The 13,467-nt window shown below is 46.2% G+C and overlaps 1 protein-coding gene across 3 annotated transcripts in view; it reads right to left on the bottom strand.

Moving 5' to 3' along the window:
* The window catches only part of LOC140384641 (uncharacterized), a 508,791-nt gene that overhangs the window by 201,285 nt on the left and 294,039 nt on the right, over positions 1-13,467 (bottom strand). For all 3 annotated transcript variants that reach the window (XM_072466529.1, XM_072466530.1, XM_072466528.1), the window contains 2 exons: positions 2,987-3,035; positions 1,433-1,553 (listed from right to left, as the gene is read on the bottom strand). In XM_072466529.1, the coding sequence (XP_072322630.1) occupies positions 1,433-1,553; positions 2,987-3,035 (170 nt within the window). The remainder of the gene's footprint in view (positions 1-1,432; positions 1,554-2,986; positions 3,036-13,467) is intronic.

Consider the following 13,467-nt stretch of genomic DNA (forward strand, 5'->3'; position numbering starts at 1 on the left):
ACATCGCCAAGGCCGCGATGCACGCGGTTGATGAGATGTTCCCTTCCAAGTCGAGAGCGATGCATCAGATGTCGTACTGGCCGCCACCCTCAACCAGGCAGGCAGGCCCTTGGCATTCTTTTCCCGCACCCTCCATGCCTCCGAAATTCGCAACTCCTCCGTCGAAAAGGAGGCCCAAGCGATCATTGAAGCTGTGCGACATTGGAGGCATTACCTGGCCGGCAGGAGATTCACTCTCCTCACTGACCAACGCTCGGTTGCCTTCATGTTTAACAACACACAGCGGGGTAAGATCATAAATGATAAAATCTTGAGGTGGAGGATCGAGCTCTCCACCTACAATTACGAGATTTTGTATCGCCTCAGTAAGCTCAACGAGCCCCCCGATGCTCTATCCCGAGGTACATGTGCCAGCGCACAAGTGGACCGACTCCGGATCCTGCACAACGATCTCTGTCACCCGGGAGTCACCCGCTTTTACCACTTCATTAAGGCCCGCAATCTGCCCTACTCCATCGAGGAAGTCAGGGCTATCACCAGAGGCTGCCAGGTCTGCGCGGAGTGTAAACCACACTTCTACCAGCCAGACCGTGCGCGCCTGGTGCAGCTTTGACAAAGAGTCATCGGACTTGAAACGTTAGCTCTTTTCTCTCCCTACAGATGCTGCCAAACCTGCTGAGGTTTTCCAGCATTTTCTCTTTCGTTTATAAGGAACACATCCTGGCAAATCAGGGAGATGCAGCATGCAATTTTCCATACATTATTATGCATGTAGCTCCATGGACTATAGTTTGGACATTCGAGATGTAAGCATTATTAAAATCAACTGCAAGTTTCAAAAGTCATTATTTCCAATTTTACTTTGCAAGTAAAGAAAGAATGGACTTACATTCATGTATCAAATCCTTAGGATTTCCGAACACACTTTATTTTGAATAATGCAGTCCCTGTTGCACACAAACATGACTATCAAATTGCACACAACATCCTACCCCAAAGTGAAAATAAATGCATAACCAGGTATTATTTTTTTCATGATATTGGTGAGGATGAATGTTGGTCAGGACTCCAGCAGAAATCCCTGCTCTTCTTTGATTAGTGCTATGGGATATTTTACATTCATGTCAGCTGACAGGAAGGGCCTCAGTTTTACAACCCATTTAACTAACTGCCAGCAATGCAGTCTCAATACTGCACTGAAATGTCAGCCTACAGAAAGTCAATATTGGGCTTGAACCCATCTGTTTGAAAGATTCCAATGCTGACTCAGAAAACAAAAAAGGGACACTTACTTACATTTCATGCTGAAGACTTTTAACATTTGCAATAATTAGTGAGAGGTAAAGATGAACAACACAAGTGTCCAGTACTTGATCAGGAAGTTAAAGTGTTGATAACATTCATCATCCTGTCAGACTGCTAAGGTGCTTACCATGCATCGCATGTTTCTGATCAGTCAGTAATTGAGACAGCGCCCAGAAGGCATCCTCTTCATTCAAATACATTAGTAGAATGGCTGCGATCTGGCTCATTCCTTGACAATAACTCACCTCCTGTGAAGAGAAGGATGATTAATTTCTTACTCATATATTTGTATTATACGGTATCTGATATTGCCCTGGAAAGCAAGTAATGAATTATAAACTGGATGAGATAGAGAATTTAAAAAAAATCTATTGCTTCCAGGAAAAGGTATGTAAGTCTTTAACCTTATCAAAATAAGCGATAGTTAAGATACAAATAGCATTTAAGAAGTTGTATATTGTAACAGCTTTAACTTTTTATCATGTCCTTATCATTGTTGCCCCCTCCCTCGTTTTTTTTAAAATGTAACATGGAAAAGTGTCTCTTCAATCAAGTTTCTATCCTAATCTTGATCATTCCATTGATGGCAATACAAATTTCAACTGCCTTAACTCCCTACCTAAACCGCTCCTCTATTTTCCTCTCTTTGTCCACCTTTAAGGTGGTCATTAAGCCTACCTTTTTGACCACGCCTTTGATCTCCAACCCTAACATCTTCTTTTCTGGCTTCTGCCAAATATTTATTTGAAGCACGTACTTTGGATGTATTGCTACTTTGGATGTTTGCTTCGCTTAGGATGTTCATCTTAGGATTGTTTGCCAAAACATGCAGCCCCATGAGCAATGTAATCCAGAATAACGGGGTCAGCTTCCACCTGTAAAATGACAACACTCAGGTATATCTCCCCCTCGCCTCTCTTGAGCTCTTTGTTGACCATTGTTTGTCCAATAGCCAACTTTAGATGAGTTGAGTTTCCCTTAAGCTAAACACTGGGACATCTAAAGCCATCATTTTCGGTCCCAGCAGAAGCTGTGTACCCTTGCCACTGATTCCTTTCTGTTTCCTGCCCATTGTCTCAAGCTGAACCATGCTATTCAGAATCTTGGTGTGTTGACCCTTTAAACTGAGGTTCCAATCCCATATATTTTCATAAAGATCATCTACTTTCACCGTGTCCATTTTTGCTCCTGCCTCAGCTTATCTGCCACTGAACCCCTGATTTATGTCATTGCCACCAGTTTAATGACTATTTCAATGTTCTCTTTGCTGATCATTCATCTTCTAGCGTCGCGCCCAAAATGCTGTTTCCCTTACCCTAATTTGCATATCATACTTGCCTTTCACCTCAATTTTTGCTAATTATACTGATTGCTAATCCTCCAATTTAAAATTATCATCCTCCTTTTAGTCTATTTACCCAATCAACCTTAGCCAGATCTCCCCTCTTACCTACGCGATAGTCTTTGTGTAAGTTTAAGATTCTTGTTCGTGATTGGAGTATCTCACTTTCAAAATTAATATTGGATTCATACATTAAGTTGAAAGATAAATCCCACATCTTTAAGATTCAAATCTACAAATTTGCAACATGAATGGCTTATAAATGAAAGTTGACCCTTGAGTGTTGGATTTTTATATACTATTATACCTGAGGATGTAAACACAACTCAATGTTCTTACCGTGTTGTAGACAGAATAGGCAGCGAGTACATGAAACAAAGCTTGCTGCCTGTTTAAAAGAAGATTCAACCATAATTAGGGAAGATGCAATTTAGGACAGCACAGATAAAGAACATTTCCTACTCTTGCTACTTGCGTATTTTACATTACGAGGCTGCTGGACGAGTATTTTTATGTAAGCACCATCCAATTAAGAATAAATAAAAATAAGGTTGGAGATACAATATAGTGGCAGTGGGTTACGCCACTAGCTTTACACATTTTACAAATTGACTTAAGTTCAAGCTAGAATGATGGAGTGAATGAATGTTGACTCTGGGTTTGACATGTGTGCAATGATTCCAGTTCTGAGTGTGCAGCAGGCCAAAGCAGAATCCTACTTCTAATTTGGCAATAAAAGCCAATATCACTCAGAAAGGATGGTTGGTAAGGGAAATAGAAAAATATACAGTATGAGTGTTGTTCTGAAGTTATAGTTTATGCATGTTGTTTGAGCATATTAAATATCCAGCAGCGGGATTCTCCGACACCCTGCCGTATTCTCCGGCGCCGGTTTTCGGGCGGGGCGGGGTGCACACCACGCCGGTCGGGGGCCATTGGCAGCGGCCCCCCCCCGGCAATTCTCCGGGCCCCGAGCGGCCATCTGTTTTTGGCCAGTCCCGCTGGCGTGGGTTCGGCATGGTCCCACACAGCGGGACCTGGCAGGTAGTCGGCTGGGGCGGTCCTCTGGGGGGCGTGGAGGGATCCGACCTTGGGGGTGGCCTCCACAGTGGCCTGGCCCGCAATCGGGGCCCACCGATCTGCGGGCGGGCCTGTGCCGTGGGGGCACTCCTTCCTTCCATGCCGGATTCTGTAGGATTCCGCCATGGCCGGCGCGGAGAAGACAACTCCCAGCACATGCGCCAGAATGCAGCGGCCGGTTTGTGCATGCGTGGAACCTCGTTGGCGGTTCCGCGCATGCGCGAGATCACGCCGGCCCTTCGGCGCATGAGCGAACTCACGCAGTCCCTTCAGCGTCGGTTGTGCGGTGCCAACCCCTCTGGCATCCACCTAGCCCCCGGAAGTGCGGAGAATTCCACACTTTCGGGGGCTGTTGACGCCGGAGTGGTTGGCGCCAGTTCCCCCGCCGTCATGGGGACTTAGTCCCCGGAATGAAGAATCCCGCCCAGATTCCTGATCCAAATCTTGAGAATTGCAATGAACTTGTACTTATGGGATGCATGCGACTCCTGTAACGTGGGCCGGGGATTTTAGAAACAAGGGTCAATGCAGAATAATGTTGAGCCATTCCTGAATTCCGTTCCAGTGTTCTACTGCATATAAAATACAACTAAAATTCATTCAGTAGCAATTGGCACAACTCAACGCCTTTGATAAATCCTCAGACTTTTGTCCTCCCACTATAGAATACAAAAGAGTGCTCAAATAAACAGAATGTTTCAGAATTCTTTAGTCACAACACCCATGGAGCAAAAGAATTTCTGCTCTATCAAAATTCCCTCCTGAAAATAAAGCATGATCCCAATCATTAGTCGTAGAATTTTAAAGTAGACCAGTAAGAGCTTTGCTTAGGATGTTCATTCAGGTTGTTTGCTAATACATGCAACCCTGGCTTGGTAAAAGTCTAGCGTACATACCATAAGACATAGGAGCGGAAGTAAGGCCATTCGGCCCATCGAGTCCACTCCACCATTCAATCATGGCTGACTTCAACTCCATTTACCCGCTCTCTTTCCATAGCCCTTAATTCCTCGAGAAATCAAGAATTTATCAATTTCTGTCTTAAAGACACTCAACGTCCCAGCCTCCACCACCCTCTGTGGCAATGAATTCCACAGACCCACCACTCTCTGGCTGAAGAAATTTCTCCTCATCTCTGTTCTAAAGTGACTCCCTTTTATTCTAAGGCTGTGCCCCCGGGTCCTAGTCTCCCCTGCTAATGGAAACAACTTCCCTACGTCCACCCTATCTAAGCCATTCATTATCTTGTAAGTTTCTATTAGATCTCCCCTCAACCTCCTAAACGCCAATGAATATAATCCCAGGATCCTCAGACGTTCATCGTATGTTAGGCCTACCATTCCTGGGATCATCCGTGGGATCATACCTATCAAACAATTGTGTAAACAAATTAACTTTTTTAGATGTCTACTGAGTGAGATTAAATAATATTTTGGCCATTGTAGTTTAATACAAATTAAAAAATAATGAACTAAAATATTTATAGAGTTTGTTGAATGGTCTGCATTAAAGACTTGGATTGCTTTACCCATTTAGGATTGGTATTGAAAGCTTTAAGCAAGGCTTAATTTAGATACCTATAAGATTTCAAAAGAAAGGAAGTAGCAATCTGAACATTATTTTAAATGCAGACTATGTGCTGTCTTGCCAAAAAATTTGAAACCCTTGACCTGAGCGGCCAGGAGAACTGTGACAGATTGAATATTAGGATTCTCTGTTCTGATCTTTGTCAATGTAATAAATATGGAAGCAGAACTCAAGTTTCAGCCATTGCTGGAAATGAATTCTATTTGGTCCAGGTCTAGATCTAGGAATTTCAGAGGTGAATCTATAACCAGGCAGGAAAATGAACATCTCAAGAAACTAGTGTTTACCTGCTCTGTTTTCAAAACGGCTGAGATACTCAGAGAAGCTCGAGAGCTATATGACAGGTCCACATGTTTGGAATTAAGCCAGTGATGACATGATACTGGTATGAGGTATGTGGAGGCAGCAAGACATGAGGAAGACCAAAGAGAGACAGACAGAGAGAGAGAATAAACTATCATAGGAATAAAAATAAAAACAGATAGAAAAAATTAGTGTTGGTTGCATAGAGTGTATGAGACAGAAATAAGATAGGAAATGCAGAATGAGGCAAAGATAAACATGAGAGACAAATTAAGAGAGAGAAGAGAGAGAAGAGAGAAAAAGAGAGAGCATGATTGAGAAACTAACACACAATGACAGAGACAAGAGCTGAAAAATGAAAAAGACTCGTGGGCCACAATTTAACCCCCCCAAAAAAATCAAAGTTCGTTCTGGGCGGGATTAGAGGGGTTATTCCTGGTGCTTGTAGTGCCGGGAACGACCCTGTTATCTAACGACACTCTGTTGCTTTCTCGGGCATCAGCAGGGCATGTCCCCAAGGCTGCACTTTAGCGTCATTTCCTGCACTGAGGAGCTCCTCAGGAAGAGATCAAGATGCCATTTTTAATGGCGTCCTGAATCTCTTGATCCCCCGATGTGACCCTCGGACCCTCCCAACGCCCCATCTCACCTATAAGGGGGTCCTCTGGCACCCCGCACCCCACCTCACATGCCAGGGCACCCCCAGGTCCAATCCCCTCAGTGGGCAAAATGCCAGCCTGGAACTTTGGCATTGCCAGACTGGCAATGCCACCTGGACATCCTAGCAGTGCCAGATGGCACCAGGTGGCACTGCTAGGGTGCCAGGTGGCACTGTCAGGGTGCCAGGTTGGCAGTGCCAAGGTGCCCAGGTGGCACCAGCAGTGCCAGGGTACCACCCTGCCCATGCTACAAGTGCTGAAGAGCGCCCGTCTGTGGTCTCCTCGGCGAGGCCGATAGATGCCAGGTGGCTGTTCGATACAGCGTCAACACAGCTAAGTGGGTTTCTAAACTCACTTAGCTGTGCGAGGCTGGGCCCTCCCCATTGTGAGGAGGACTCAGATGCGACATCTCGCCAATCTAGTTAGATCTTGCCAGGCGTAGCAGCCGTCAGGAATCCTGGGGGAGGCCTCTCCCAGGATCTACCAGCCTCATCCCGCCTTGATTCTAGCGGAATGCGGCAGGTAAATCTCGTCCGTATATAGGAATAGAAAAACCAAATATGGAAAATCAGAAATAAAAGAAATGCGATGCGATGTATTAGAAAATCTAAGACAGGAGTAAGAAAGCAAAACAAGTTAAAACACAAGGGCGTGATTAATGGAAAGGTTACCAAGTGCGTTAGCGAGCGGGAACTGCTGCAAGCTTCCGGATGCTAAGTCCGGCAAGGCCGTCACCACTATAAAACGTTAATTGGTCCACTTAACGAGGCCCCACAGGCTTCACGCCGCAAATGACTGTCCCGCATGCTGATTCGCCAGGATCGTGCTCGCCAGCCCCCTACTAACAAGGGAGAGCAGCACTTAAACCGTTCCTGCACAGTCAACTCCACACAGCTTGCAGCCATGCCACCAAGGAGACCAGCCCCACGATTTGGGGATGCTGACCTGGCCAGACTGTTGGACGTGGTCGAAATCAGACGGGATGCTCTGTTGCCCCGGGCGCTGCCACAGGGCAGCCTGCGCCACCTGGGTGGAGGTGGCAGCAGCAGTCAGATCGGGGAGTGTCATCAAGAGGACCGGTACCCAGTGCCATAAGAAGGTCAATGACCACTGGGCTGCACAGGTGGATTGGCACCGGCCCCGCATGTTGCCATACTGGAAGCCTTTTTGCCCTTGTATGAACAGTCTTCCAAATGGTCACAATCCAGTGCCAAATACCCCATTAACAAAATTGGCATCACCACATACTTAACAACCATGAATCTTATTTCTTTTGTCTAATACTATTTTACACTGTGTCAATAAAAATCTTCTTACAAGTAAGATTAAGTGTAACCAAATTTAATTCTCAAAAGGTCATTTGTCCAGAGTTTGTTGAAAAGTAATTTCTTCTTTTCTTTCTTTGATGTTGACAGATGTTACTTGTGCTGTAGAACAAAGCTTGTGTTCCATTTAGGTGCTCCTCTATGACAGAACTAGCAGAATGTCAATGTTATCTTCTTGGGACTTAGGTCTCTTTGTCCTGGGTCAAAGCTGCTTGTAATATATTTATGATGTGGTGTCTGCCCATTCCTGCGCATCTTCCATTATATGACAGGAAAGAGCTGTGGGTATGCATCTTGTGTTATCAAGAGAGATAGTAGTCTTGTACATATCTACTCCATTACTGCAGTCCCCACTCCACCTTTTCTCGCTGTTGGGCATTTTCTCAGATGATGTGTGAGACCAAACCCTGCATACTGACTTGTTTTATCTTAGTGTTGTCACGGAAGCCTTTTCATTGATTGGAGAACTTCTCAGATTTTACTTTTCATTGACTTCAATGATATTAAACAGGTAGCCTCTCTAAACCAGTCAGTCACCAGTTAGGTTGTGTTAAAATTATTTCCAAAGTCTCTGTAGCTGTTATCTCAACATTTGCAAGAGGTATGCTGACTGGACTTCAGACTTCTGTGATTGAAGCTCCACTGTAGATGTGTTTGTGGTTGTCACGCAGCAAATGCTGAATTGCAGCTCCATATTAAATAGTAATGCATGGCTGCAGAGACGAGCATGGAGGATTTCTCCAGTTCTTGTCTGCACCACCCAGCAATTCACCACTTTACATACAAACAGACAAATTAGGAGCCCCTCGAGTCTGCTCCACCATTCAATAAGATTGTGCCTTCATCACAACATTCTGCCTACCCGTGATAACCTTTGACTCCCTTGCTAGTCAAGAATCTATCTGCCTTAAAATTATTCAATGTCACTGTCTCCACCTGTCTCAGGGAAAGAGAGTACCAAAGACTCACGACCCTCTGGAGAAAACATTTCTTCTCATCTCCATCTGAAATGGGAGACCCCATGGGCGGGATTCTCCGTGTTAGCGTTTTACGACGGTGTCATCTGGCCGCGAGGAACAGCGATCCCACAATCCACTGGGGGCCACAGCACGGCACTGGAGCGCTTCACGCAGCTCCAGCCGCCGATACGGGCCCAAGCACTGCCTCTGCGGGTCCGCGCATGTGTGCCACGGCCGGCGCAGGTCCACGCATGAGCGCCACAGCCATCTCCTTGCTGACTCCCACGCACCATGGCGGAGCCCGACAGGGACCTGGCGCGGAGGAACATAGGACAACCCGCACAGCCAGAATGGCGAGGTCCCGCCGGGTAGGACCAAAGGCGAATGACGCTGGCGGGACTTGGCCTGTCGAGCGCGGAGCGGCCCCGACCGGCGCCGTAGCGACGGCGCGATTGCCGCCGATTCTCCGGAGAATCGGCGGCCCACATGGTGGGATTTCACCCCCCCCCCCCCCCCCCCCCCCCCCGGCCAATTCTCCGATCCTGCGCGGGATCAGAGAATCCCGTCCCTGATTTCTAAACTGTGTCCTCTACTTCTTGTCTCCCCCACGAGGCAAAACATCCTTTCAGTATCCACCCTGTAAAGTCTGCTCAGGATCTTATATGTTTCAATAAGATCACCTCTCAATTTTCTAAATTCCAATGGATACAGGCCCAGCCAGTCCAACCTTTCCTTATAAGATAACACCTCCCATCCCGGGTATGAATTGAGGGAACCTTCTCTGACGTGACACTAATGCGTTTATATCCTTTCTTATATAAAGAGACCTAAATTACACACATTACTCTTGATATGCTCTCACCAACATCCTGTTCAACTGTAGCAAAACATCCCTACTTTTATATTCCATTCTCTTTGCAATAAATTACAAAATTCCATTTTTAAAAATTCATTTATGGGATGTGGGCGTCGCCAAAGTTAAGTGGGAGGGAGGGAACCAATCCCACCACCCGAAAACACTTGCCAAGTGTGCGGTTGAAGGTGCAGCTCTAGGGTCAGGTTCATCGGCCATGCAAAGACCAACAGAACACATGACCAGTAACATGGAATCTCTTAGGTGGACAACATACTCGTTAGCAAGTGATCACTGAAGAACGCAGAGATCCACAGTAATGTTTGGTGGAATTCAAATTTCATTAAAAAATCTGGAAATATAAGTCGAATGATGACCATGAAACCATTATTGATTTTCTTAAAAACACACTTGGTTCAGTTTGCTTTCGGGAAGGAAATCTGCCGTCCTTACCCGGACTGGTCTACAAGTGACTCCAGACCCAATGAAATGTTGTTAACTCTTAAATGCCCTCTGAAATGGCCTAACAAACCACTCACAGTTGTATCAAACCACTACGAAGTCTACAAAGAACAAATGAAACTGGATGGACCGCCTAGCATCGACCTAGGCACTGGAAATGGCAATGGCAAACCCAGCCCCCTCCAACTTGCCTGCCTGTTACAGATGCATCTGTCTAAGACTGTATTGGTGGGAGTGACCACCACACAGTCCTTGTGGAGATGAAGTCCTGTCTTAACATTGTGGATACGCTCCATCATGTTGTGTGGCACTACAACCATGCTAAATGGGATAGCTTTCAAACAGATCTAGCAACTCAAGACTGGATAACCATGGGCCTTGGGCCATCAGCAGCAGCAGAATTGGACTCAACCATAATCTGTAACCTCATGGCCTGGCATATCCCCCACTCTACCATTACCACCAAGCCAGGGGATCTCTACTGGCTCAATAAAGAGTGCAGGAGGGCATGCCAGGAGCAACACCAGCCATACCTAAAAATGAGGCGTCAACCCAGGGAAGCCACAACACAAGACTACTTGCATGTCAAACAGCATAAGTAGCAAGTGATAGAATGCCGAGTGAATGATCCATCTTGGCCTCCTCTGGAAGACTCCAGCATCACAGATGCCAGTCTTCAGCCAATTCGATTCACTCCCATGTGATATCAAGAAACAGCTGAAAGCACTGGATACTGCCACGGATCTGGACCCTGACAATATTCCGGCAATAGTACTAAAGACTTGTGCTCCAGAACTGCGCGCCTAGCTAAGCTGTTACAGTACAGCCACAACATTAGCATCTACCCAGCAATGTGGAAAATTGGCAAGGTATGCCCTGTACACAAAAAGCAAGTCAGATCCAACCCAGCCCTTTACTGCTCCACCAGTCTACTATCGATCGTCAGTAAAGTGATGGAAGGGACTATCAAGAGTGCTATCAAGGGGCACTTGCTGAGCAATAATTTGCTTACTGACCTTAGTTTGGGCTCCACCAGGGCCACTCAGCTCCTGACGTCATTACATCCTTGGTTCAAACATGGATAAAAGAGCAGAAATCCAGAGGTGAAGGTGAAGCCCTTGATACCAAGGCTGCATTTCACCTGGCGTGACATCAAGGAACCCGAGAAAAAACGGAGTCAATGGGATTCAGGGGGAAACTCTCTGCTGGTTGGAGTCATACCTGGCACAAAGGAAGATGATTGTGGTTGGAGGTCAGTCATCTCAGCTCGAGGACATCACTGCAGGAGTTCCTCAGGGGAGTGCCCTAGGCCCAAACATCTTCAGCTGCTTCATCAATTACCTTCTCTCCATAAGTTCAGAAGTGAGGATGTTCGCTGATGATTGCACATAGTTCAGCACCATTTGCAATTCTTCAGATAATGAAGCAGTCCATGTCCAAATGCAGTAAGACATGGACAAGGTCCAGGCTTGGGTTAACAAGTGGCAAGTAACATTAATGCCACACAAGTGTCAGGCAATGACCATCTCCAACATGAGAGAATCTAACCATCACCCCTTTACATTCAAAAATGGGGGTGGGTTACCATTAATCAGAAACTCAACTGAACTAGTCATATAAATATTGTGGCTACAACAGCAGGTCAGAGGCTAGGAATCCTGTGGAGAGTAACCCACCTCCTGACTCGCAAAACCTGTCCACAATCCACAAGGTACAAGTCAGGAATGTGATGGAATACTCTCCCTTACCTTGATGAGTGCAGCTCCAACAACATGCAAGTTTGGAAACATCCAGGACAAAGCTGCTCACTTGAATAGCACCCCTTCCACAAACATTCACTCCCTCCACCACCAATGCACAGTTCTAGCAGTGTGTACCACTTACAAGATGCACTGCAGGAACTCACCAAGGCTCCTCAGACAGCAACCTCCAAACTCATGACCACTACCTTCCAGAAGGACAGGGGAAGCAGATACATGGCAACAGCACCTGGGCGCTCCCCTCCAAGCCACTCACCATCCTGACTTGGAACTATGTTGCTGTTCCTTCACTGTGGTTGGGCCAAAATCCTGGAACTTCCTCCCTAACAGCACTGTAGGTATACCTATACAACCTGGACTGCAGCGATTCAAGAAGACAGCTCAACGCCACCATCTTAAGGGAAATTAGGGACTGGCAATGAATGCTAGATCAGCCAGCGAAGCATACATCCCTGAATGCAAAAATAATTAAGTCTCTTTGCAGACTCCTGACATCCTCTTCACAACTTACTTTCCTACATATCTTTGTGTCATCATCAATTTTAGCAAACCTACGTTTGGTCTCTTTATCCAAGTCATTGTTATATTTGTAAATAGTTGAGGCCTCAGCATCGGTTCTCGTGGCACTCCTCTTGTCATACCTTGCCAACCCAAAAATGATCCATTTATGCCTACTTTCCATTTCCTGTTAGCCAACCAATCCTCTATCAATGCTCATGTCAACCCCAACACCATGAGCTCTTACTTGATGTACCTTTTGATGTGGCACCTTGTCAAATGTCTTCTTGAAATCAAAGTACAGCACATCCACAGGATCCCCTTTATCATGTTACTTGCCATTTCCTCAAAGAACTCCAATAAATTAGTAAAAAATTATTTCCCTTGCTTAATCACATTCTTTATTGTACAATTTGATAAGACCTTTCCAGAATCTAGTAAATTTTAGGAAATTAAAACCAATGCATCTACTATCTCAGTAACAATTTTCAGAGGATGAAGTCCATCAGGACCTGGGGATTTGTCAGCTTTTAATTCTAATAATTTCTTATAAACCCCGACCCTGGTATTGTTATTGATTTAGTTTCTCCCTCCCTTTCACATCCTGATTCACAATTATTTCTGGTCTGTTATTTGTATCTTCTACAGTAAAGACAGATGTAAAAGATATGTTCAATTCACTATGTCCAGGAGATATTGAACTTTTGGAAGTTTGAAAAGCACATAAATAAGTGATAGCCAAGTGGATGTCCTGAATCTTTGTCCTGAATCTGTGTGTGAGTAAAGAAATATGCAGTGAGAGTTCGTTGTATGTAAAACCTGCATTGTGGAATCTCCTTCCCAAGTGATCATGTGGAAGCAGTCCATGTGGCAATAATAAAGCGTAGTCTATTGTAGTATGTACACGTGAGGCCTGTTGAAAAACTGAGGCGGGACTCTCCCCTACCCAGCGGGGCGGGGGTTCCGGCGTAATGGAGTGGCGGGAACCACTCCGGCGTCGGGCCACCCGAAAGGTGCGGAAGTCTCCGCACCTTTAGGGGTCAAGCCCTCACCTTGAGGGGCTAGGCCCGTGCTGGAGTGGTTTCCGCTCTGCTGACTGGCAGGAAAGGCCTTTGACGCCATGCCAGCCGGCGCCGAAAGGTCTTCGCCGGGCGACGCATGCGCGGGAGCGTCAGGGGAGGGGGTCTCTTCCTCCTCCGCCATAGTGAAGACCATGGCGAAGGCAGAAGAAAAAGAGTGCCATCACGGCACAGGCCCGCCCGCGGATCGGTGGGCCCCAATCGCTGGCCAGGCCACCGTGGGGGCACCCCCCGGGGCCAGATCGCCCCACGCCC

The sequence above is a fragment of the Scyliorhinus torazame genome, chromosome 10 (assembly GCF_047496885.1).
Source record: "Scyliorhinus torazame isolate Kashiwa2021f chromosome 10, sScyTor2.1, whole genome shotgun sequence".
In the NCBI taxonomy this organism is placed as follows: Eukaryota; Metazoa; Chordata; class Chondrichthyes; order Carcharhiniformes; family Scyliorhinidae; genus Scyliorhinus; species Scyliorhinus torazame.